Source organism: Heptranchias perlo, chromosome 24, assembly GCF_035084215.1.
Source record: "Heptranchias perlo isolate sHepPer1 chromosome 24, sHepPer1.hap1, whole genome shotgun sequence".
Taxonomy (NCBI): Eukaryota; Metazoa; Chordata; class Chondrichthyes; order Hexanchiformes; family Hexanchidae; genus Heptranchias; species Heptranchias perlo.
The window spans coordinates 43,364,550-43,387,454 of NC_090348.1; the positions used below are offsets into that span (position 1 = coordinate 43,364,550).

At 43.7% G+C, this 22,905-nt stretch overlaps 1 protein-coding gene across 2 annotated transcripts in view; it reads left to right on the forward strand.

Moving 5' to 3' along the window:
- Positions 1–22,905, forward strand: part of lrguk (leucine-rich repeats and guanylate kinase domain containing) — a 109,132-nt gene that overhangs the window by 51,205 nt on the left and 35,022 nt on the right. For both annotated transcript variants that reach the window (XM_068005176.1, XM_068005177.1), the window contains exons 13-15: positions 12,227–12,340; positions 18,697–18,898; positions 20,848–20,967. In XM_068005176.1, coding sequence (XP_067861277.1) covers positions 12,227–12,340; positions 18,697–18,898; positions 20,848–20,967 — 436 coding nt within the window. The remainder of the gene's footprint in view (positions 1–12,226; positions 12,341–18,696; positions 18,899–20,847; positions 20,968–22,905) is intronic.

Here is a 22,905-nt window from a genome sequence, read left to right on the forward strand (position 1 = left end):
CATTATTCATTATAATTGAATGGCAGAACAGGCTCGAGGGGCTGAATGGCCTACTACTGTTCCTATGTTCCAATCATAAGTAGAGAACATAGGAACAGTAGTAGGCCAACAGAGGATCTGCTTGAAGGTGGCCTGAAATGTCTCCAGCTTTTGCTTCCATTCTGTGGAAAAATGTCTGCCATTTGTGCAGCAGGTCCCCATGACAAAGCTCACTTTGCAGGGAAGTCTACTCTTAGACCTCTGTCCTGCCGATCTGGAATTCAGCTCTTTGGAATTACACTTTTCTGCGACTCCTCTTCCATTTCTTTCACATTTTAAATCTGTTATTCCAATGGGAAAAACATAACGCAATAGTAAAATTCAATATTTAGAACTTGGTTAAATTGCACTTTGTAATCCCAGTGCTGTTGCCTTGTATCCTATTGGGACAGATGTAATTTTTTCTTTTGTTTTATTTCCATTCCCCCATTTTAAAAAACAAACCAAATATCTTCTCACCACCCCCCACCCCCCCGGCTATACACAATTGTCCACTTGAGAGACGGACCGTCTGCAGATGTGTGTGTGGTGCAAGGGTGTAATGGTTGGGCTGTTTGCTCTTTGATTCTGCATATCTGCTTTCTCTTATGAGAAGCACCTTGAATCTGCTCGCCATCTCCCAATAGCTTGACTAAGAACAGGAAGTCATTGTATGGGCATGAAGGAAGCCATAGTAGAGTTCTCCTTATTTCAAATGATGACTAGTATAAGCATTTTTGGCTCCATATAATTTCACACAACAACAACTTGCATTTATATAGAGCCTTTAACATAATAAAACGTCCTAAGATGCTTCACAGGAGCGATTATCAAACAAAATTCGACACCGAGCTACATAAGGGGATATTAGTTCAGGTGACCAAAAGCTTGGTCAAAGAGGTAGGTTTTAAGGAGCGTCATAAAGGAGGTGGAGAGGTGTAGGAAGGGAATTCCAGAGCTTAGGGCCTAGGCAGCTGAAGGCCACTTATTTGGCGTGTAATTCTTCATTAACATTGTTTTACCATTTTGTGAAATTGTGACCCCTTTTATAACTTCTTTTCCCCAACTTGATCTAATTGACCATGCACCAACTATGGTTGAGAGGCTGTGCAGGTGACCTGCTCCCAGGATTTTACCTGAGCAACTCTGAACTGGAGATGAGTCAGAAATTCAGACATGACTCAGTCTCTCTCATCATGGGGTAGCACCTGACACCCCCTTTATGCTTTCCTATTATGATATAGCTGAGATCAGCAGCTTAGTGAGATGGAGGAATCGTAGGCGTAACTCTTGGCACTGCCAGTCGTCACCCCTCTCACATTGTCTGATTGATTAAAATTCACATTTGAGCAAAATTCTGATCCAAACCCAAAAATCCTGTACTTCAAAATCATAGCATCACAGAAAGGTTACAGCACGGAAGGAGGCCATTCAGCCCATAGAGTCCGCGCCGGGTCTATGCAAGAGCAAAGAAAGTCATGTTCCCTGACCAGGAATCGAACCTGGGTTGTGGCAGTGAGAGCGCCGAATCCTAACCACGAGACCACTAGGGAAACTTAATGCAAAATCTACTGAGCAGAATTCCTGATGAAGGACGTAACAATTAAATAGAGGGCAAATCCACTGTGACAACGGGGATACAGTGTTTATTTCATCATAGTGAAGGAACAGTTACTGATGAGCCCCAAGTGTTCTATACTCTGCATTCCATCTGTCATGCTGTGTGATTCTCTCTATTATACACTTGTTCACTTTAGTCACCGGCTTTTTGTTTTAAAAAAAGAACGTTTTTCAATTTTCTTCTCTCCTGAAGGCGATGACTCGTGTTAGTCTACTGCTGGTGACTCATGGGAGCTCATAGCTCCAGAAACTCACCAGCGCGCCCGATCGTCACGTCTGAGCCTAGGCAGTGATCGTCAGTAGTTTATTGATCTTGGGAAACATTATAGCAGAGTCCGATCTTATCCTTGCCTAATGTCCAGGCATATACACAGTCCAGGAATTGGGTTTGAAAGGGTCACAGAATGGTGATCAGAAGTGGAAGCTCCTGCTGATTATCCTCTTCAGCCCAGCAAAACTGAGGATGGTGGCCTCAGTGCCTTCCAGGCTGAAAGCAGCTAAATGAACATGGACTAGGAACCGATCTTGGGATTTTGCTTGCTGCGTATGGCACAGTACCATGCCATGTAACATATTTGCCCATTGAGCCAAACTTCTAAGTAACCAGTTTTGTCAGGGAAATTCACTAGCCTTTATATAACCAAGCTTGTCAGGAAATCTTTTTGACAGTGCATCCCAATGGTTGTAGACTTTGGTGTTCACATCGAGATGACTTACCACCTTCAAAAGAGTCCTCAAAATTCATCTCGTCGAGTCTGCTTTTGCTCATCTTCCTTAGTTTTGCCTGGCATCTGATTCTCCTATCTGAAGCGTCTGGGGTCATTTATTATTGTTAAAGGTGCTATATAAATGTAAGTTGTTGCGGTTTTAATGTTTGAGTGTCAACTGGGCTTGGGGGTGTCAGCTTGGTTTAATTGGTGACATTGTCATCTCTGCGTCAGAAGGTTATGGGTTCAAGTCTCACTCGAGGAATGGAACAGATAATCTAGGTTGGCACTCCAGTTCATACGAACATACGAATTAAGAGCAGGAGTAGGCCACTCGGCCCCTCGAGCCTGCTCTGCCATTTGATAAGATCATGGCTAATCTTGTTGTGACCTCAACCCTACTTTCCCGTCTAACTACTATAATCTTTGACTCCCTTGTTAATCAGGAATCTATCTAACTCAGCCTTAAAAATATTCAATGGCCCTGCCTCCACCGCTGTCTGGGGAAGGGAGTTCCACAGACTCATGACCCTCTGAGAGAAAAAAATTCTCCTCATCTCTGTCTTAAATGGGAGACCCCTTATTTTTAAACTGTGGCCCTTAGTTCTTGTCTGTCCCACAAGGGGAAATATCCCCTCAGCATCTACCCCTTCTAGTCCCCTCAGGATCTTATATGTTTCAATAAGATCACCTCTCATTCTTCTAAACTCCAGTGTATATAGGCCTGACTTATCCAACCTTTCCTCATAAGATAACCCCCTCATCCTAGGAATCAGTCGAGTGAACCTTCTCTGAAGCAATTATGTCCTTTCTTAAATAAGGAGACCAAAACTGCACACAGTATTCTAGATGTGGTCTCACTAATGCCCTGTACAACTGTAGCAAAACACCTCTACTTTTATATTCCATTCCCCTTGCAATAAATGACAACATTCCATTTGCCTTCCTAATCACTTGCTGTATCTGCATACTAACTTTTTGTGATTCATGTACTAGGACACCCAGATCCCTCTGTACCTCAGCGTTCTGCAATCTCTCTCCATTTGAATAATATACTGCTTTTCTATTCCTCCTGCCAAAGTGGACAAGTTCACATTTTCCCACATTATACTCCATCTGCCAAATTTTTGCCCACTCACTTAACCTATCTATATCCCTTTGCAGACTCCTTATGTCCTCTTCACAACTTACTTTCCTACCCACCTTTATGCCATCAGCAAATTTAGCAACCATACATTCGGTCCCTTCATCCAAGTCATTGATATAGATTGTAAATAGTTGAGGCCCAAGCACTGATCCCTGTGGCACTCCATTCGTTGCATCTTGCCAACCTGAAAATGACCCATTTTTACCTACTCCCTGTTTCCTGTTAGCTCACCAATCCTTTATCCATGCTAATATGATATCCCCTACACCATGAGCTCTTATTTTGTGAAGTAGCCTTTGATGCGGCACCTTGTCAAAAGCCTTCTGGAAATCCAAGTAAACCACATCCACAGCATCCCCTTTATCCACGTTGCTTGTTACTTCCTCAAAGAACTCTAATAAATTAGTCAAACACGATTTCCCTTTCATAAAGCCGTGTTGACTCTGCCTGATTGCATTGAGATTTTCTAAGTGCCCTGCTATAACCTCCTTAATAATAGATTCTAGCATTTTCCCTGTGACAGATGTTAAGCTAACTGGCCTATAGTTTCCTGCTTTCTGTCTCCGTCCTTTCTTGAATAGAGGAGTTATATTCGCTATTTTCCAATCTGATGGGACCCTTCCAGAATCTAGGGAATTTTGGAAAATTAATACCAATGCATCTACTATCTCTGCAGCCACTTCTTTTAAGGCCCTAGGATGAAGTCCGTCAGGACCTGGGGACTTGTCAGCTTTTAGTTCTAATAATTTTTTCAGAATCCTTTCCCTGGTGATTATAAATGTTTTAAGTTCCTTCCTCCCTTTCACCTCTTGATTTACAATTATTTCTGGCATGTTATTTGTATCCTCTACAGTGAAGACAGATGCAAAATATCTGTTCAGTTCATCCGCCATTTCCTTATTCTCCATTATTAATTCCCCAGACCAATGCTCACTTTATTTACTCTTTTCCTTTTTAAATACATGTAGAAACTCTTACTATGTATTTTTATATTTCTAGCTAGCTTTCTCTCGTACTCTAATTTCTCCCTCCTTATTATTCTTTTAGTCATTCTTTGCTGTTTTTTATATTCTGTCCAATCTTCTGACCTGCCACTAATCTTCACGGAACTGTATGCTTTTTCTTTCAATTTGATACTACCTTTAACTTCCTTAGTTCGCCACGGATAGTACATCCTTCCCCTAGAGTCTTTCTTTTTCACTGGAATGTATCTTTGCTGAGTGTTATGAAATATCTCATTAAATGTCTGCCACTGCATCTCTACTGACATATCCCTTAACCTAAGTTCCCAGTTCATGCCCTCATAATTGCCCTTATTTCAGTTTAAAACTTTAGTCTTAGACTTACTCTTCTCTCCCTCAAACTGAACGTGAAATTCAATCACACTGCCACCGAGAGGCTCCTTTACAATGAGGTCATTAATTAATCCTGCCTCATTACACATTACCAGATCTAGAATAGCCTGCTCTCTGACTCTAGAACGTGCTGCTCTAAGAAACCCGGAAGCACTCTATGAACTCATCTTCCAGGCTACCTTTGCCAATCGGATTCTTCCAATCTATATGTATATTAAAATCATCCATGATTATCACTGTTCCTTTCTCACAAGCCCCCATTATTTCTTCCTGTATTCCCTGTCCTACAGTGTGGTTATTGTTAGGGGGCCTACAAACTACTCCCACCAGTGACTTCTTGCCTTTACTATTTCTTATCTCTACCCAAACTGATTCTACATCTTGGTCTTTAGATTATCCAGTTCAGTACCAAAGGAGTGCTACATTCACAGAGGTGCCATCTTTCAGGTAAACCTAAATGTTAAAGGTGCAATGGGAAGATAGGGACTTAGGAGCAGAAGTAAGCCATTCAGTTAGATCATGGCTGATCTCTATCTTAACTCCATCTACCCGTCTTGGTTCTGTAACTCTTAATACACTTGCCTAACAAAAATCTATCAATCTCATATTTGACATTTTCATTTGAACCCCCAGCCTCAACAGCTTTCTGGTTGAGAGCGTTCCAAATTTCCACTACCCTTTGTGTGAAGAAGTGCTTCCTGACATCACTCCTGAAAAGCCTAGCCTTAATTTTAAGTTTTTGCCTCCTTGTTCTAGATTCCCCAACCAGAGGAAATAATTACTCTCTATCTACCCTATCAATTCCTTCAATAGTAGGATTAAGTATTCTGAAAGTATGAGATTAAATGAGCCGCCTTCATCTGAATGTATTTTGTGACCTAGTCATCTAAAGTGGTTGCCTGTGATATTTAGAATTGGGCTTTGTGACAACATCACAATGGTTGTTGTTTCCACATATGTTAAACTAAAAAAAATGACATAGGTGAAAGAACGTAGTGTATTTTCAGCATTTTCTATTCTTATTTCAGACTTTCAGCCTTGACAGTTTTTTTTCCTTTCACCTCTAATATTAAATTGCTGATGGATTTTGCTTTCCATTGGATGCCACTCAATCTCCAATTTAAAAATATTTGTAACCATTATCATTGCTGGTTTTTGCTGTTGAAATGAGAAGATTTAATTATTTTCAATGTCTACTTGCTCAGATAAAAAAATAGACATTTTGTTAATATGAAATAAATTGTGGGACATTTTGCATTGCCCCAAAATACACACAGTTAATGCAAAACCTGAGGTTAGTCAAATGAAAAAAAAATAGACATTTTAAGAAGACTGGCATTGAAATCACACATGGAATTTTAGCACTCAGCAAGTTCATCCTAAAGTCTATTTTATGGAGGTATTATTTATCTTAGACAGGTTAATGCTTCTGCTGTAGTTGCAGAGGGAGACGATTTTCAGATGAATGCATTAAGTTTTTGTCCTCTAGTATCCTACTGAGCACTCTGAGGGCTATTATATTAAAAGGTTTGATTTTTGACTCCTGGAGCAAAGAATAAAAAAATACAAATTTGTTGATCAGTAAAATATTCATCATGTCCTGTAACTAAAAAATAAATCAGCTAGCTGGTATCTGGGAAGATTTCGTCTGCACATTATGTGTAATTAAATCATTACACAGCATTTAAAAACGGTTGTCATACAGACCACACAGAGGAAATCTTCCCCCACAATATATTTATTTTTAAATTCTATACGTAGCTTATGAAAGAGGGAGACTACCATTAGGAGCCCTTTTGTTTTTTCAGGCTATGTTCACCACCACCAACCCAGTTTTGTCCCCTTACCAGTCCCTACCTGATAGGGTAGACGTGTGTAATAAAGCCAATATGGAATTCAGGAATAAGGAAAACATCTTTACCCAGAGAGTGGTTAGAATGTGGAACTTGCAACCACATGGAGCAGTTGAGGCGAATAGCATAGATGCTTTTAAGGGGAAGCTGGATAAATAGATGAGGGAGAAAGGAATAGAAGGATATGCTGATAGGGTTAGATCAAGTAGGGTGGGAGGAAACTTGTGTGGAGCATAAACACCAGCATAGACCAGTTGGGCCGAATGGCCTGTTTCCGTGCTGTATTTTCTATGTCATTCTATGTAATGTACCCACTGTGGTCAGGAAACTCGTTCTCACTCACTGGGATATGGACAAGAGCAGCCCAATAAAAAAAAATGACCTGTCAAATTATGACCTTTTTCTATCCTGTTGATTTTAAAAAGTATTAAAATTGGGGAGTACCCATTTGAAGGATTTACTGAATCTACCTAAATAAATGAGCAAAGGTTATATCAAGCCAGGGGATCAACTCTGGTTCAATGAGGAGTGTAGAAAAGCATGCCAGGAGCAGCACCAGGCGTACCTAAAAATGAGGTGCCAACCTGGTGAAGCTACAACTCAGGACTACATGCATGCTAAACAGCGGAAGCAACATGCTATAGACAGAGCTAAGCGATTCCACAACCAACGGATCAGATCAAAGCTCTGCAGTCCTGCCACATCCAGTCGTGAATGGTGGTGGACAATTAAATAACTAACAGGAGGAGGAGGCTCTGCAAACATCCCCATCCTCAATGATGGCGGAGTCCAGCACGTGAGTGCAAAAGACAAGGCTGAAGCGTTTGCAACCATCTTCAGCCAGAAGTGCCGAGTGGATGATCCATCTCGGCCTCCTCCCGATATCCCCACCATCACAGAAGCCAGTCTTCAGCCAATTCGATTCACTCCACGTGATATCAAGAAAAGGCTGAATGCACTGGATACAGCAAAGGCTATGGGCCCCGACAACATCCCGGCTGTAGTGCTGAAGACTTGTGCTCCAGAACTAGCTGCGCCTCCAGCCAAGCTGTTCCAGTACAGCTACAACACTGACATCTACCCGACAATGTGGAAAATTGCCCAGGCATTCCTGTCCACAAAAAGCAGGACAAATCCAATCCGGCCAATTACCGCCCCATCAATCTACTCTCAATCATCAGCAAAGTGATGGAAGATGTCGTCGACAGTGCTATCAAGCGGCACTTACTCTACAATAACCTGCTCACCGATTCTCAGTTTGGGTTCCGCCAGGACCACTCGGCTCCAGACCTCATTACAGTCTTGGTCCAAACATGGACAAAAGAGCTGAATTCCAGAGGTGAGGTGAGAGTGACTGCCCTTGACATCAAGGTAGCATTTGACCGAGTGTGGCACCAAGGTGCCCTAGTAAAATTGAAGTCAATGGGAATCGGGAAAACTCTCCAGTGGCTAGAGTCATACCTAGCACAAAGAAGGATGGTAGTGGTTGTTGGAGGCCAATCATCTCAGCCCCAGGACATTGCTGCAGGAGCTCCTCAAGGCAGTGCCCTAGCCCCAACCATCTTCAGCTGCTTCATCAATGACCTTCCTTCCATCATAAGGTCAGAAATGGGGATGTTTGCTGATGATTGCACACTGTTCAGTTCCATTCCCAACCCCTCAAATAATGAAGCAGTCCGAGCCAGCATGCAGCAAGACCTGGACAACATCCAGGCTTGGGCTCATAAGTGGCAAGTAACATTCGCGCCTGACAAGTGCCAGGCAATGACCATCTCCAACAAGAGAGAGTCTAACCGCCTCCCCTTGACATTCAAAGGCATTACCATTGCTGAATCCCCCACCATCAACATCCTGGGGGTTACCATTGATCAGAAACTTAACTGGACCAGCCATATAAATACTGTGGCTACAAGAGCAGGTTAGAGGCTGGATATTCTGCAGCGAGTGACTCACCTTCTGACTCCCCAAAGCCTTTCCACCATCTCTAAGGCACAAGTCAGGAGTGTGATGGAATACTCTCCACTTGTCTGGATGAGTGCAGCTCCAACAACACTCAAAAAACTCGACACCATCCAAGACAAAGCAGCCCGATTGATTGGCTCCCCATCCAGTTTGGCCTGCACCACCCTCCTCCTAACACTAAAAATCACCAACTTGCAACCTCAACCCCAGTGTGCAGACACATTTACCTACCTTGCAGACCCCCTCAAACGTACATCTTCCGGATGGGGGCAGCCTTAGCTGCAGTCGTGACCTCCTCTGAGGACGAACAGCATCACCAACCTCGACGGCCACGCCGTCCACCTCTGACACGTGCAGCTCCACACCACAGTGCTGTGACACATCCACCTGCACAGCAGGAGGGAGGGCAACCACAGAGAAAGATGCGTCGCAAAAGGCACTACCCTCGCCACAAGGTCTACAGACCGAGGCTCAGCTTCCTGGGCCTCTCTGAGGAACAGTGCACACGGAGGCTCGGAGTCACTCGACCTGTAGTCGTGGACATCTGCAGCCTCCTTGATGCCGAGCTGCTCCCGGCTGGCCCGAGCACCGTCTTCTTACCTGTCACTGTCAAAGTCACCACTGCCCTCAACAACTTCTCCTCCGGATCCTTCCAGGGTGCCACCGGGGACATTGCCGGCATCTCTCAGTCGTCTGCATAAAAGAGCCCTGCAATTACACCTGCACCCTCTCTGCAGTGACACAATAGGTGGCATCAGGTGTGGGTCTTCATGGTGATCCTCAGGAAAGGGTGTTATTGCACAAACCAGACAAGATTTGCAAAGACATGGCAGTAGTGGTGATAAATTTTTATGTTTTTTTGCAAAACAAACAAAAGTAAATCAAAAACATATTTTGTCTTACACCCTTGTGCATCCCCTTTGTGCTCACAAAACCTTCGCCTTACGTTTACGGGAACCCCTACCTGGTGCTACCCCTGTGGCTTCAGCAGAGGTAGTGGCAGATTGCTCTTGATCATGCCCTGACCGATGAGATGCTTTGCGCGGACGCCCTCTGGTTGAGTGGGGGGCAATGGGTGAGACGTGGAAGCGCTTTGACTGGCGTCCCCATTTCCATGTCCCCTTTCACCATCATCCCTCTCCTGGCCGAGGCCCACATCACTCCTTCCACCCTGCTGGACGACAGTTTGGAGGACTTGTGTGAAGCCATGGAAGGCCAGTTGTAAGGTATCTGTCAGCCTGTTTAAGGCGGCAGAATGTTGCTCACCGTGAATCAGAACGGCTGTTGTCAGGGCCTGAATGGACTCATTGTTGAGCCGTGCTTGAAGCTCAATGGAGGCTAGCCTTTGCTCCATCGCAGACATTCTCGCTCCCACCCGCGACACTATCTCAGAGATGCCTTCACGTCCCTGTGACAGTATCTCGGAGATACCCTCCTGTACCTGTGCCACCATTCCACTCATGCAGGAGTTGGACTCCTCCATCCTCTGTGCAATTGTGGAGAGTGCGCGTGGCAACTGTTCCAGTACCTCGGCAATGTGCTGCTGGCCCTCGATGACTCCTTTTCATGGCTGGCCCCCAGGGTTTAGCATCTGGGTCAAGCTGAGCAGAGCCTGGAGAAGAGTGCTCCCACCGACGCAGACTCTCCACGGCTGCCCCTGCCGCCAGGGTCTGCTCGTGCTCACGTGCGTGGTGACTCACCATGAGCAAGACCAACTAAGTGAGGACGGGGACCTACCGAGGTGTGTGTATCTGTGCTGGTGGATGGCTGGCTCAGATGTGATGATGCACCCTCAGAGGCCAGCAGGTCCTCTGAGGAATCGCCCTACACAGTCACGGCGGTCGCAGATGGCCCTGCAAGAGAATAGAAAGCAATATTAAGCATGTGGACAGATGTTGAGATGCTGCAGATGCCAAGTGATGCTCAATCATTCGCTATCATGAGTGCTGAGTGTTAGATTTCTGTCACCAGCCGCTTGTGCGGTCCCAGTCTTGCCGCTGAAGGTGACCTTCTCAGCCACCTCCAGCCAGGCCTTCTTGCTGGCAGAGGGAGGCCACCCCCTCCCATCCAATGGGAACAGAATTTCCTTCCTCCTGCTCACCCCATCGAGCAGCACCTGGAGTGAGTAGTCAGAGAACCTTGGAGCAGCCTTGCCTCTGGCCTACTCCATGCTCCAAATTTGGTTCTTTGCTGCAGGAGGAGCATTGCAGGACTGCCCCTTTAAATAGGGCTCCCCCTGCTGACAGCCTGTGATGCGGGTGCGAAGTGCGCCCGCTGCGCAGGTCTGGAACGGGAAACCCGAAAGCACGCGTAAGTACCTTCAATTAGGCTGCGATCGCGTGCGGAGCACCCCGAATTCACTGGGCACATTACCCACGCGCCCAGTCGACCCCCCTCTGCCAACCCACCTCCCTTCTAATATTGGGCTCGTTAAGTCTACGTATGCTAATATCCACACAGCATAATTTCAAGGCCTGTATCTTTACTGATGTTAATTTGGTTTTCTGATGTAATGTGACTCAGTACTTCTCCAAGCCAGTTAGATGTTTAGAACCATATTAGCTTACAGCACAGAAGGAGGGCACTTGGCCCATTGTTAGAACAATTCAAAATTAATCTGACTGCTCTGCTCTTTCCCCCTTAGCCCTTTATCTGCTTCGCTTAAAATGTTTACCCCCATTTCCCTTAAAAGGTGCAGTGGTGTCTGCCTCAACAACTGTCCATGGCAAAACATCCCAAAGAAATCTCTCCTAACCCCTCTCCTCAGTCTCTTCGTGACAATTTTAAATTGATAATTTGAAAAACCTTGATTAAATCTCCTTTTAACCTTCTCTGCTTTAGTGAAAATAGTCTCATTATCTCAAGTCTCTCCTCATAAGTATAATTCCTCATCCCTAGTATCTTCCTGATGAATGTACACCGTACATTCCCTTATGACTTTAGTGTCCTTTCTATAATGGGGCACCTCAAAACTGTTCCCCAATGTAAAAATATTTGCCCTTAAGAAGAATGGATGTGAAATGAACAAAAGAATGTTTGATGGTGTGACTTGCCATTTAAACTGGCTGATGCATCTATTTTCTAAAGATGAATTATTGAGGGAGATCTTTATTACCTTTAGTTTACCCTCATTTAGATGATCAAGCCATGGAGAACCATACTTGATGGCAGCTAGTTCCTAGTTTGAATTGTAAAAGTACATCAAAGTTTTACCTAGTCATATTTGTGATATGACCATGTCAGTCTTCCAAGTATGGGCTTTCAATTGATTCTTTTGAAAGTCAGTCTTCTGCCACTGAAAACCCAATTTTTCAAAGGTGTTCCAAACTCCAGAATAGGCAAGAGAAAGTAGAGACGGGATAAGTAAAAAGTTGTCAACCTAATTGTTAAGACAAAAAATTAAGCATAGTATTATGCAAATTAAGAAATATAATGCTCCCTAACTACGCCCAAATTTATTTTTGCATCAAAGTGTGAAACTCTTGTTGCTCATTGCAATTTCTTGTGCTGCTGCAATGCATTAAGATGTTGGTCTCCATCTCCATTTTTTGTTCTTCTGTGCAGGGGAAATTTATCGAGACAATAAAGTACAATGGACATTATTACGGGCTCAGCAGAGATGCATTAGAAGCTGTAGCCAGAGAGGGTCTGGCCTGCTGTATTCATATGGAGCTAGAGGTAGGTGTGGAGGTTATATTGCAATGGATTTGTAGGCTGCTTTGCGAATGACAAACATGGCTGTAGTAGTGATAGTCTGTGAGATCATGGATACTAAATCCCAGCAGAGGTAATGTAATATTAAGGATAAGTATTATGCATGGTACAGTGTTTTATCGTTAGAGGTAGTTTGCATTTTGGTAAAACAGAAAAAAAGCCTGGTTAAGCCAAAGCACTTTGATTGTTGTGCCAATTTGCTCTTATAGAATCATAGAATCATAGAAGTTACAACATGGAAACAGGCCCTTCGGCCCAACATGTCCATGTCGCCCAGTTTATACCACTAAGCTAGTCCCAATTGCCTGCACTTGGCCCATATCCCTCTATACCCATCTTACCCATGTAACTGTCCAAATGCTTTTTAAAAGACAAAATTGTACCCGCCTCTACTACTGCCTCTGGCAGCTCGTTCCAGACACTCACCACCCTTTGAGTGAAAAAATTGCCCCTCTGGACCCTTTTGTATCTCTCCCCTCTCACCTTCAATCTATGCCCCCTCGTTATAGACTCCCCTACCTTTGGGAAAAGATTTTGACTATCTACCTTTTCTATGCCCCTCATTATTTTATAGACTTCGATAAGATCACCCCTAAACCTCCTACTCTCCAGGGGAAAAAGTCCCAGTCTATCTAACCTCTCCCTATAAGTCAAACCATCAAGTCCCGGTAGCATCCTAGTAAATCTTTTCTGCACTCTTTCTAGTTTAATAATATCCTTTCTATAATAGGGTGACCAGAACTGTACACAGTACTCCAAGTGTGGCCTTACCAATGTCCTGTACAACTTCAACAAGACATCCCAACTCCTGTATTCAATGTTCTGACCAATGAAACCAAGCATGCCGAATGCCTTCTTCACCACCCTATCCACCTGTGACTCCACTTTCAAGGAGCTATGAACCTGTACTCCTCGATCTCTTTGTTCTATAACTCTCCCCAACGCCCTACCATTAACGGAGTAGGTCCTGGCCCGATTTGATCTACCAAAATGCATCACCTCACATTTATCTAAATTAAACTCCATCTGCCATTCATCGGCCCACTGGCCCAATTTATCAAGATCCCGTTGCAATCCTAGATAACCTTCTTCACTGTCCACAATGCCACCAATCTTGGTGTCATCTGCAAACTTACTAACCATGTCTCCTAAATTCTCATCCAAATCATTAATATAAATAACAAATAACAGCGGACCCAGCACCGATCCCTGAGGCACACCGCTGGACACAGGCCTTCAGTTTGAAAAACAACCCTCTACAACCACCCTCTGTCTTCTGTCGTCAAGCCAATTTTGTATCCAATTGGCTACCTCACCTTGGATCCCATGAGATTTAACCTTATGTAACAACCTACCATGCGGTACCTTGTCAAAGGCTTTGCTAAAGTCCATGTAGACCACGTCTACTGCACAGCCCTCATCTATCATCTTGGTTACCCCTTCAAAAAACTCAATCAAATTCGTGAGACATGATTTTCCTCTCACAAAACCATGCTGACTGTTCCTAATCAGTCCCTGCCTCTCCAAATGCCTGTAGATCCTGTCCCTCAGAATACCCTCTAACAACTTACCCACTACAGATGTCAGGCTCACCGGTCTGTAGTTCCCAGGCTTTTCCCTGCCGCCCTTCTTAAACAAAGGCACAACATTTGCTACCCTCGAATCTTCAGGCACCTCACCTGTAGCGGTGGATGATTCAAATATCTCTGCTAGGGGACCAGCAATTTCCTCCCTAACCTCCCATAACGTCCTGGGATACATTTCATCAGGTCCCGGAGATTTATCTACCTTGATGCGCGTTAAGACTTCCAGCACCTCCCTCTCTGTAATATGTACACTCCTCAAGACATCACTATTTATTTCCCCAAGTTCCCTAACATCCATGCCTTTCTCAACCGTAAATACCGATGTGAAATATTCATTCAGGATCTCACCCATCTCTTGTGGTTCCGCACATAGATGACCTTGTTGATCCTTAAGAGGCCCTACTCTCTCCCTAGTTTCTCTTTTGCCCTTTATGTATTTGTAGAAGCTCTTTGGATTCTCCTTTGCCTTATCTGCCAAAGCAATCTCATGTCCCCTTTTTGTCCTCCTGATTTCTCTCTTAACTCTACTCCGGCAATCTCTATACTCTTCAAGGGATCCACTTGATCCCAGCTGCCTATGCATGTCATATGCCTCCTTCTTTTTGACTAGGGCCTCAATCTCCCGAGTCATCCAAGGTTCCCTACTTCTACCAGCCTTGCCTTTCACTTTATAAGGAATGTGCTTACCCTGAACCCTGGTTAACACACTTTTGAAAGCCTCCCACTTACCAGACGTCCCTTTGCCTGCCAACAGACTCTCCCAATCAACTTCTGAAAGTTCCTGTCTAATACCATCAAAATTGGCCTTGCCCCAATTTAGAATTTTAACTTTTGGGCCAGACCTATCATTCCCCATAGCTATCTTAAAACTAATGGAATTATGACCACTGGTCCCAAAGTGATCCCTCACTAACACTTCTGTCACCTGCCCTTCCTTATTTCCCAAGAGGAGGTCAAGTTTTGCTCCCTCTCTAGTCGGGCCATCCACATACTGAATGAGAAATTCCTCCTGAATACACTCAACAAATTTCTCTCCATCCAAGCCCCTAATGCTATGGCTGTCCCAGTCAATGTTGGGAAAGTTAAGGTCCCCTACTATTACCACCCTATTTTTCTTGCAGCTGTCTGTAATCTCCTTACATATTTGCTCCTCAATTTCCCGTTGACTATTTGGGGGTCTGTAGTACAATCCTATCAAAGTGATCTCTCCCTTCTTATTTTTCAGTTCTACCCATATAGACTCAGTGGGCGAACCCTCGGATATATCCCCTCTCACTACTGCCGTGATGTTCTCCCTAATCAAGAACGCAACTCCTCCTCCTCTCTTACCTCCTGCTCTATCTTTCCTATAGCATCTGTACCCTGGAACATTGAGCTGCCAGTCCTGCCCTTCCCTTAGCCATGTTTCAGTAATAGCTATAACATCCCAGTCCCATGTACCCATCCATGCCCTGAGTTCATCTGCCTTGCCCATCAGACTTCTTGCATTGAAATAAATGCAGTTTAATCTGGACTTCCCTTGGTCTTTGCCCTGCTTTCTCAGACCACCTGTCCGGTCATGTTCTGTACACTCTCCCTTACTGCCTTTTGTTTCTGTCACCACTTTACTTCCCACTGACTTCCTGCATCGGTTCCCATCCCCCTGCCACATTAGTTTAAACCCTCCCCAACAGCACTAGCAAACACTCCCCCTAGGACATTGGTTCCAGTCCTGCCCAGATGCAGACCGTCCAATTTGTACTGGTCCCACCTCCCCCAGAACCGGTTCCAATGGCCCAGGAATTTGAATCCCTCCCTCTTGCACCATTTCTCAAGCCACGTATTCATCCTAACTATGCTGTCATTCCTACTCTGACTAGCCCGTGGCACTGGTAGCAATCCTGAGATTACTACCTTTGAGGTCCTACTCTTTAGTTTAACTCCTAACTCCCTAAATTCAGCTTGTAGGACCTCATCCTGTTTTTTACCTATATCGTTGGTGCCTATATGCACCACGACAACTGGCTGTTCACCCTCCCCCTCCAGAATGTCCTGCAGCCGCTCCGAGACATCCCTGACCCTTGCACCAGGGAGGCAACATACCATCCTGGAGTCTCGGTTGCGTCCGCAGAAACGCCTGTCTATTCCCCTTACAATCGAGTCCCCTATCACTATAGCTCTGCCACTCTTTTTCCTGCCCTCCTGTGCAGCAGAGCCCGCCACGGTGCCATGAACCTGGCCACTGCCACCTTCCCCTGGTGAGCCATCTCCCCCAACAGTATCCAAAACGGTATACCTGTTTTGGAGGGAGATGACCGCAGGGGACCCCTGCACTGCCTTCCTATTCTTCCTCTGTCTGTTGGTCACCCATTCACTATCTCCCTCAGTAATTTTTATCTGTGGTGTGACCAACTCACTGAACGTGCTATCAACGACTTTCTCAGCATCGCGGATGCTCCAAAGTGAGTCCATCCGCAGCTCCAGAGCCGTCAAGCGGTCAAACAGTAGCTGCAGCTGGACACACTTCCCGCAGGTGAAGGAATCAGGGACACAGGAAGGATCCCTGAATTCCCACATCCCACAAGAGGAACATGACACGGCTCTGGGATCTCCTGCCATGAATTAACCCTTAAGTTAGCTTAACAACAACTACAATGTCAAGTCATAAAGTGCTAATTCATCACCTCAAATTGCTCCCACTACCACAGATCCCACGAGTGACACACCCGTCACAGCTCAAAATTTTGTCTGAAAACAACTTAAATCTCAAGCGACTAAACCTCTTATTGTACTACTAGGTGTTTTTTCACATCAGTATGAAAATATCACTAACCCACCATTATGCTCCACTGAAATCCACATGGCAACAATGCTAAGTGTTTACATCTGAGGTGTCTTGAGTTTCAAATAGCTACATTTATAGGGCTCCATCTATGAAGATGGCATTAGCAATGGGATCTGTTCAGAGCACCCACTCCCGAACATCAATGTGAATAAGTGGGCTGTTTTCAGAACATCCTTGTTGTATTTTCAGTTTCCATAGAGTTTTGCTGTATTGCAAGCTGATCTCTGACAGTAAGTAAAACTCCGTATGTGTATATATGACTAAAGTCTGCCTAAGAGTTGACAGAGATTCACGTTTAGCTCAACAGGTGACGATGGATCAAGCAACCACCTGCTAATGGTTAACAATATAAAAGGCTGCAACTTGTGTTTTATTTATAAACAGCCACACTTAATTGGAAACAATTTTACAACACCAAGTTATAGTCCAGCAATTTTATTTTAAATTCACAAGCTTTCGGAGGCTTCCTCCTTCGTCAGGTGAACGATGTGAACTCCGAAAGCTTGTGAATTTAAAATAAAATTGCTGGACTATAACTTGGTGTTGTAAAATTGTTTACAATTGTCAACCCCAGTCCATCACCGGCATCTCCACATCACACTTAATTGGAGTCAGGTTACTGGTTTTAGATTTCCACCTCAAGTTAGCATCACAATGTTGTGAGGTGCAGGTTCCTGTGATTTCCTACGTCTTGTCTTGGCTGTTAGCGAGGGAGTGGAAAGGGAAGCTCGAAGAGTATTGAGTGAGCGCCAAACTGGACCGCTTTTGCACAACACTAGCAGCTGGTTACAGGGTACCATTGGTCGAGACCTGGGAATAAGTGTCACCTACTGGACCTCTGTGGAATACTGTGTAGGTACAAAGTGGGGGGAGGGCAGAGAACCTGAACGTTAGGAGAAAAAATTCTTTGCATATATAAATGATGTCATTAAGGTTGGAATTAGTGCATTAAATTTAGATTATTTGTTAAAATAAACTTCAAAGGCCAAAAGAGTCAAGTTCACTCTTGATGGGAGCCATTGAATGCAATTACTATAACATTAGTGCATTAGGTTCACTTTGATGTAATTTTTAACTTCTCAGCCACCAAGTGGAAGGTGAGTTAAGTTAAGGTGGCTAAGTACAGTGAAAAGCCAAGGCTGATGGTGTAGAACATCAAGTAAAAGAGATATGGTGAAACAGGAAATACTGATTAGGTGACACCACTTGAATTTAACAGTCTGAAGATTGTAGGGGGCAAGAAAGGTCTGGAGTTCCATTATGTTGAGATCCTGGTTCACAAAAAATAAAGAACTTGCATTTATATGACACTGTATCACATCCTCAGGACATTCCAAAGCACTTTATGACTTATGAATTAATTTTGAAGTTATTGTTGTTATGTTGGCAAACACAGTAGCCATTTTGTGCACAATAAGGTCCCACATATGAATGACCAATTAATTTGTTCCTGGGACTGTTATTTGAGGGAGGAATGTTGGCCAGGACATGTGAGACCTTACAGTGCACAAAATGGCTACAGTGTTTGCCAACATAACAAACAGTAACTGCACGTCAAAAGTAATTCATACGTTGTAAAGCGCTTTGGAATGCCCTGAGGATGTGATAAGATGTCAAGTTCTTTATTTTAGGAACTCCATACCTTTTCTTCCCCTATAACCTTCAGGTTTTTTAAATCCAAGCTTGGTGACACCTAATCAGTATTTCCTGTTTCACCACATCTCTTTTACTTGCTGTTCTATACCATAATCCTTAGCTCTTCACTGTACTTAGCTGCCTTAACTTAACTTAACTTACCTTCCACTTTTTTTAAAAAAAGAAATCCACCCACAAGGGGAGCTGAGTGCTGTTTAGAATGGGAGGGGAGCAGAGTTAGTAAATTGTTTCCATCTAATTCCACCATTGCAAAGGGTGTACGTAGCTTGAAGAAGACATACTTAGAGCCTCGCTACATTCTGCTGATCCCGATGAAGAAAGAAGAGCACGAGAAAAGGTTGCGGCTGAGAGGCCTGTACAGCAAATCACAAATCGATGTTGCCGTGTCCAGAGTTGACCACTATATCAGCATGAACCAGGAATACCCAGGCTACTTTGATGCTGTGATTAACACCGGTAAGGGAGTTGGCTCTTTGTTACCTGATTGTTGGGGCGAGACAATTGCAATAAGAGTATTGGCTCCAAATTAGCCCTGTCGAAAGCCCCGTTTGCCACTTTATCGGTTGGATTTGCCTCACTACCATCGCCTCAACATATGTCAGTCAGTGCGGAAATGGCAGTGTCTTCAGAGTTTTCAGCTGTATTGTCACAGAAATCCTTTACTTTTCATTTTTTCAGAGTATCATTTCTTTTTTTCGGTTATTTTCACTCCTTTTCCCCAGTAGGGTCTCCCTTTGGCTTAGAGGCCTTCCCCAGGCCTCTGCTGATGGCACTTTAAAGCTGGGCCACTAGGAGGCGAATGACTGGAGCCCAGGAATGATTCTCTTGCTGTTTTTTAATGTGGACTCCAATCCACATTTCCTCATACCGTTGTTTCTGAAATCGGGAATTTAGCATTATGGAGCTGTCACTAGATTACTTTTTAATTTAAAAAATAATGTTGTAGTTTATATTTTTTCCTCTTGGATATCACCTATGCATTATTTTCCAATTGAGAGGATGAAGGGATGCCCTTTTGCCAGGCCCCTGCCTATAACTGGTACCTGGGATGATTGGCTCTTTCTGAAAATAGGAAGGAGAAATAATTATTTTCCCCCCAAGATTGTGTTTGGAGGCGATGTGAATACAAAACTGGCAAACTTCAAGCAAGACTGAAGATTAGAATTTATTTGTCCCTCACAAAATACGTAATAGTTGATATGAGGAATAGACTCGTTAAATGCAGTCTACTAACTTTTGATGTTTGTCAAATTTCTGGTTGTGAAAGAGATTGAACGTTATAACAACAGTTATAGATTTAGATGATGAATACTGTATGTAATGATATGGCTCCAATGCTGCTGAGACCCTAGGAAGGCCTTCCATGGAATGCAGTAGGCCCTTCTCAAGGGCAATTAGGGATGGGCAATAAATGCTGGCCTTGCCAGCGACGCCCACATCCCATGAACGAATAAAAAAAAAAGAATTTTAATGTTAGATGAGAAAAGTCCCTTCACCCCATTTTCTTATCCAGGTCTAGTTTTAGGGTTCAATCTGATCATTTTTAAACTTTTTGCTCCCCCAAATTTCTATCACTCTGCTGAATGAAGAACTTATCCAGTTTATTTTTGAAAGCTTAAACTGAGCCAACATCCATTGCGCTGGGTGGCAGTCTGTCCCAATTCTAAGCATGAGGGAGTTATTCCTCAAATTGAGTTTAGTTCATGGCTTCTTTAGCCAATAATCATGTCTTATGAAATAAAAACAGAAAGTGCTGGAAACACTCAGCAGGTCAGGCAGCATCTGTGGAGAGAGAAACATAGTTAACGTTTCAGGTCAATGAAACTTGCATACATATAAACTGTTAAATCTCTAACTTCTTCCAGTTCTGGTGAAAGGCCATTGACCTGAAACCTTAACAGTTTCTCTCTCCACAAGTGCTGCCTGACCTGCTGAGTGTTTTCAGCATGTTCTGTTTTCATTTCAGATTTCCAGTATCTGCAGTATTTTGCTTTTGTAATCACATCCTCTGGTTCTTCAATTCTGGTTTTGCATAAATACCTCTCCACCAATGATTTCCTTTATTATTAAAAGAAGCATGGATCATACCCCATGCCCCCAATCTTCTTTCACTCTTTAGCCTCTCATCATAGCTCAGCGATGTCAACCTGGAATTATCCACGAGCTCTGAACTGGCGTAGTTATTAAAGTGTGCACATCTTTCATTTCACATGGTAGAGGGTTACTCTTAAAGATAAAATGAAAAATATGCACAAAAATGAGGAATATGACTTAATATACACTGACAAACAGCTAAAAGCTATCATTCACTTTTAATTTTTGGTGCTTAAATTCTGCCAGAGCTCTCCAGAGTTAAAGTAATTGTGTCTTTACTTCTGTTCTTTTTGTGCTGTCTTTATATGCAGATGATCTTATAGACGCATACACGCAGCTGAGCCAGCTGCTCAGGGAGTACCTGAGCCTCACTTATCAAATGAGCAATGACAGTGACAAAGCCATGGAAGGGGACAAATGGCAGACTTCTGGTGAGTATGCACCGGAATGTCGGAATGCTGATAACTAGCTGAGCTTTGGAGTGATGAATTTCTGACCTTGTACTTCTGTAGTCGCAGTTTTGAATCCCAGCAGTGTTCATCCTTGCACCGACAGAAACCTAACATTAGGTTTGAAGATAACTCTTACATAGCATAAATTATACAGTCAATCATTGTGTAGCACTGAATGCTATAATATATACAAGACAGTATCTTTGTGGCATACTTCTTCCAGTCATGTGATGCTACATGAACACTTTTTGTCACAATGCATGTATCGCACTTGTTCCTCTTATGTGATTAATTATTCAAATCTCGTGAGGGATAGAAAGTTTTGTAGATTTTCTTCTCAACCCTCAAAGGTAGTTAAGCAAAACTCTAAAACGTCTATCTCTATTCAACTCCGACTAGTACCATTTTCCTTTGCTCCCACAGCACAAAAATCATTTTGTTCCATGGAGTATTTGCTTGTCTGCTCGTTCTTATCCCAGGAGACTTAAGTCGCTGCCCTAACTAGATGTTTACCCAGCTCTTTCTTGAAGGAGTTAGTTGCACCAGCTTGTATTGCTGGCATTCTGTTTCACATGAACACCGCTCTCTGGTGGGAAGAAAGATTTCTTCTCATCCGGTCTTACTTTAGTCATGTTGATTTTGTACTTGTGTATTATGGAAGAACACAGAGAAGAGAAGAAAACAATAGCTAGCAATACCAGAGATAAAACGAAAACCGCGAATGATGGAAATCTGAAATAAAAACACAAATTCCTGGAAATGCACAGATGGGTCAATCAGCAGCTGATGGAAAATAGCTTATTGGGCTGCACACTGTTGGCATTGTTTGTTTTCAGGCCAGCGCTACTTTGTTGGATAAAAATACCTATGGTCAGATGTAGATGGAGCAGGGCATCTCGCGGTGGGTGTCGCTAGTTAGACTTTTTTCTACACCCTTCAGCTCGAAAATGTTTTGTGCCGTAATTTGCTGGAAGTACGAGGGCAACAGGGAATCTGGGACCTCGGTGAACAATGGGACCAACAGTGCATCTCCTTAATCAATGAGATTTAAGGATTGAGTAAGAAACGGAGGAACAACAGAGAAGGAGGGTGAATTACAGTCAAATCAGGTACAGGAAGAGAAATAAAGAGAGGGAAAGAAAGATTAGATTAAGAGAGGGAGAAAAAAGAGACAGAAAGGAAAAGTACGAAAAGAATTAAAACATTTAAAATTTGAGATTTTTGAAATCTCTAAGAAACGTAGAAACATAGAAAATAGGAGCAGGAGTAGGCCATTCAGCCCTTCGAGCCTGCTCCGCCATTCAATATGATCATGGCTGATCCTCTATCTCAATATCATATTCCCGCTCTCTCCCCATACCCCTTGATGCCTTTTGTGTCTAGAAATCTATCTATCTCCTTCTTAAATACATTCAGTGACTTGGCCTCCACATCCTTCTGTGGTAGATAATTCCACAGGTTCACCATCCTCTGAGTGAAGAAATTTCTCCTCATCTCAGTCCTAAATGAGTGACCCCTCGTTCTGGACACCCCAGCCAGGGAAACATCCTCCCAGCATCCAGTCTGTCTGGCCCTGTCAGAATTTTATGTGTTTCAGTGAGATCCCCTCTCATTCTTCTAAAATTGAGTGAATACAGGCCGAGTCGACCCAATCTCTCCTCAAACGACAGTCCTGCCATCCCAAGAATCAGTCTGGTGAACCTTCGCTGCACTCCCTCTATGGCAAGTATATCCTTTCTTAGGTAAGGAGGCCAAAACTGCACACATTACTCCAGGTGTGGTCTCACCAAGGCCCTGTATAACTGCAGTAAGACATCCTTGCTCCTGTACTCAAATCTTCTTCCAATGAAGGCCAACATACCATTTGCCTTCCTGACTGCTTGCTGCACCTGCATGTTTGCTTTCAGTGACTGGTGT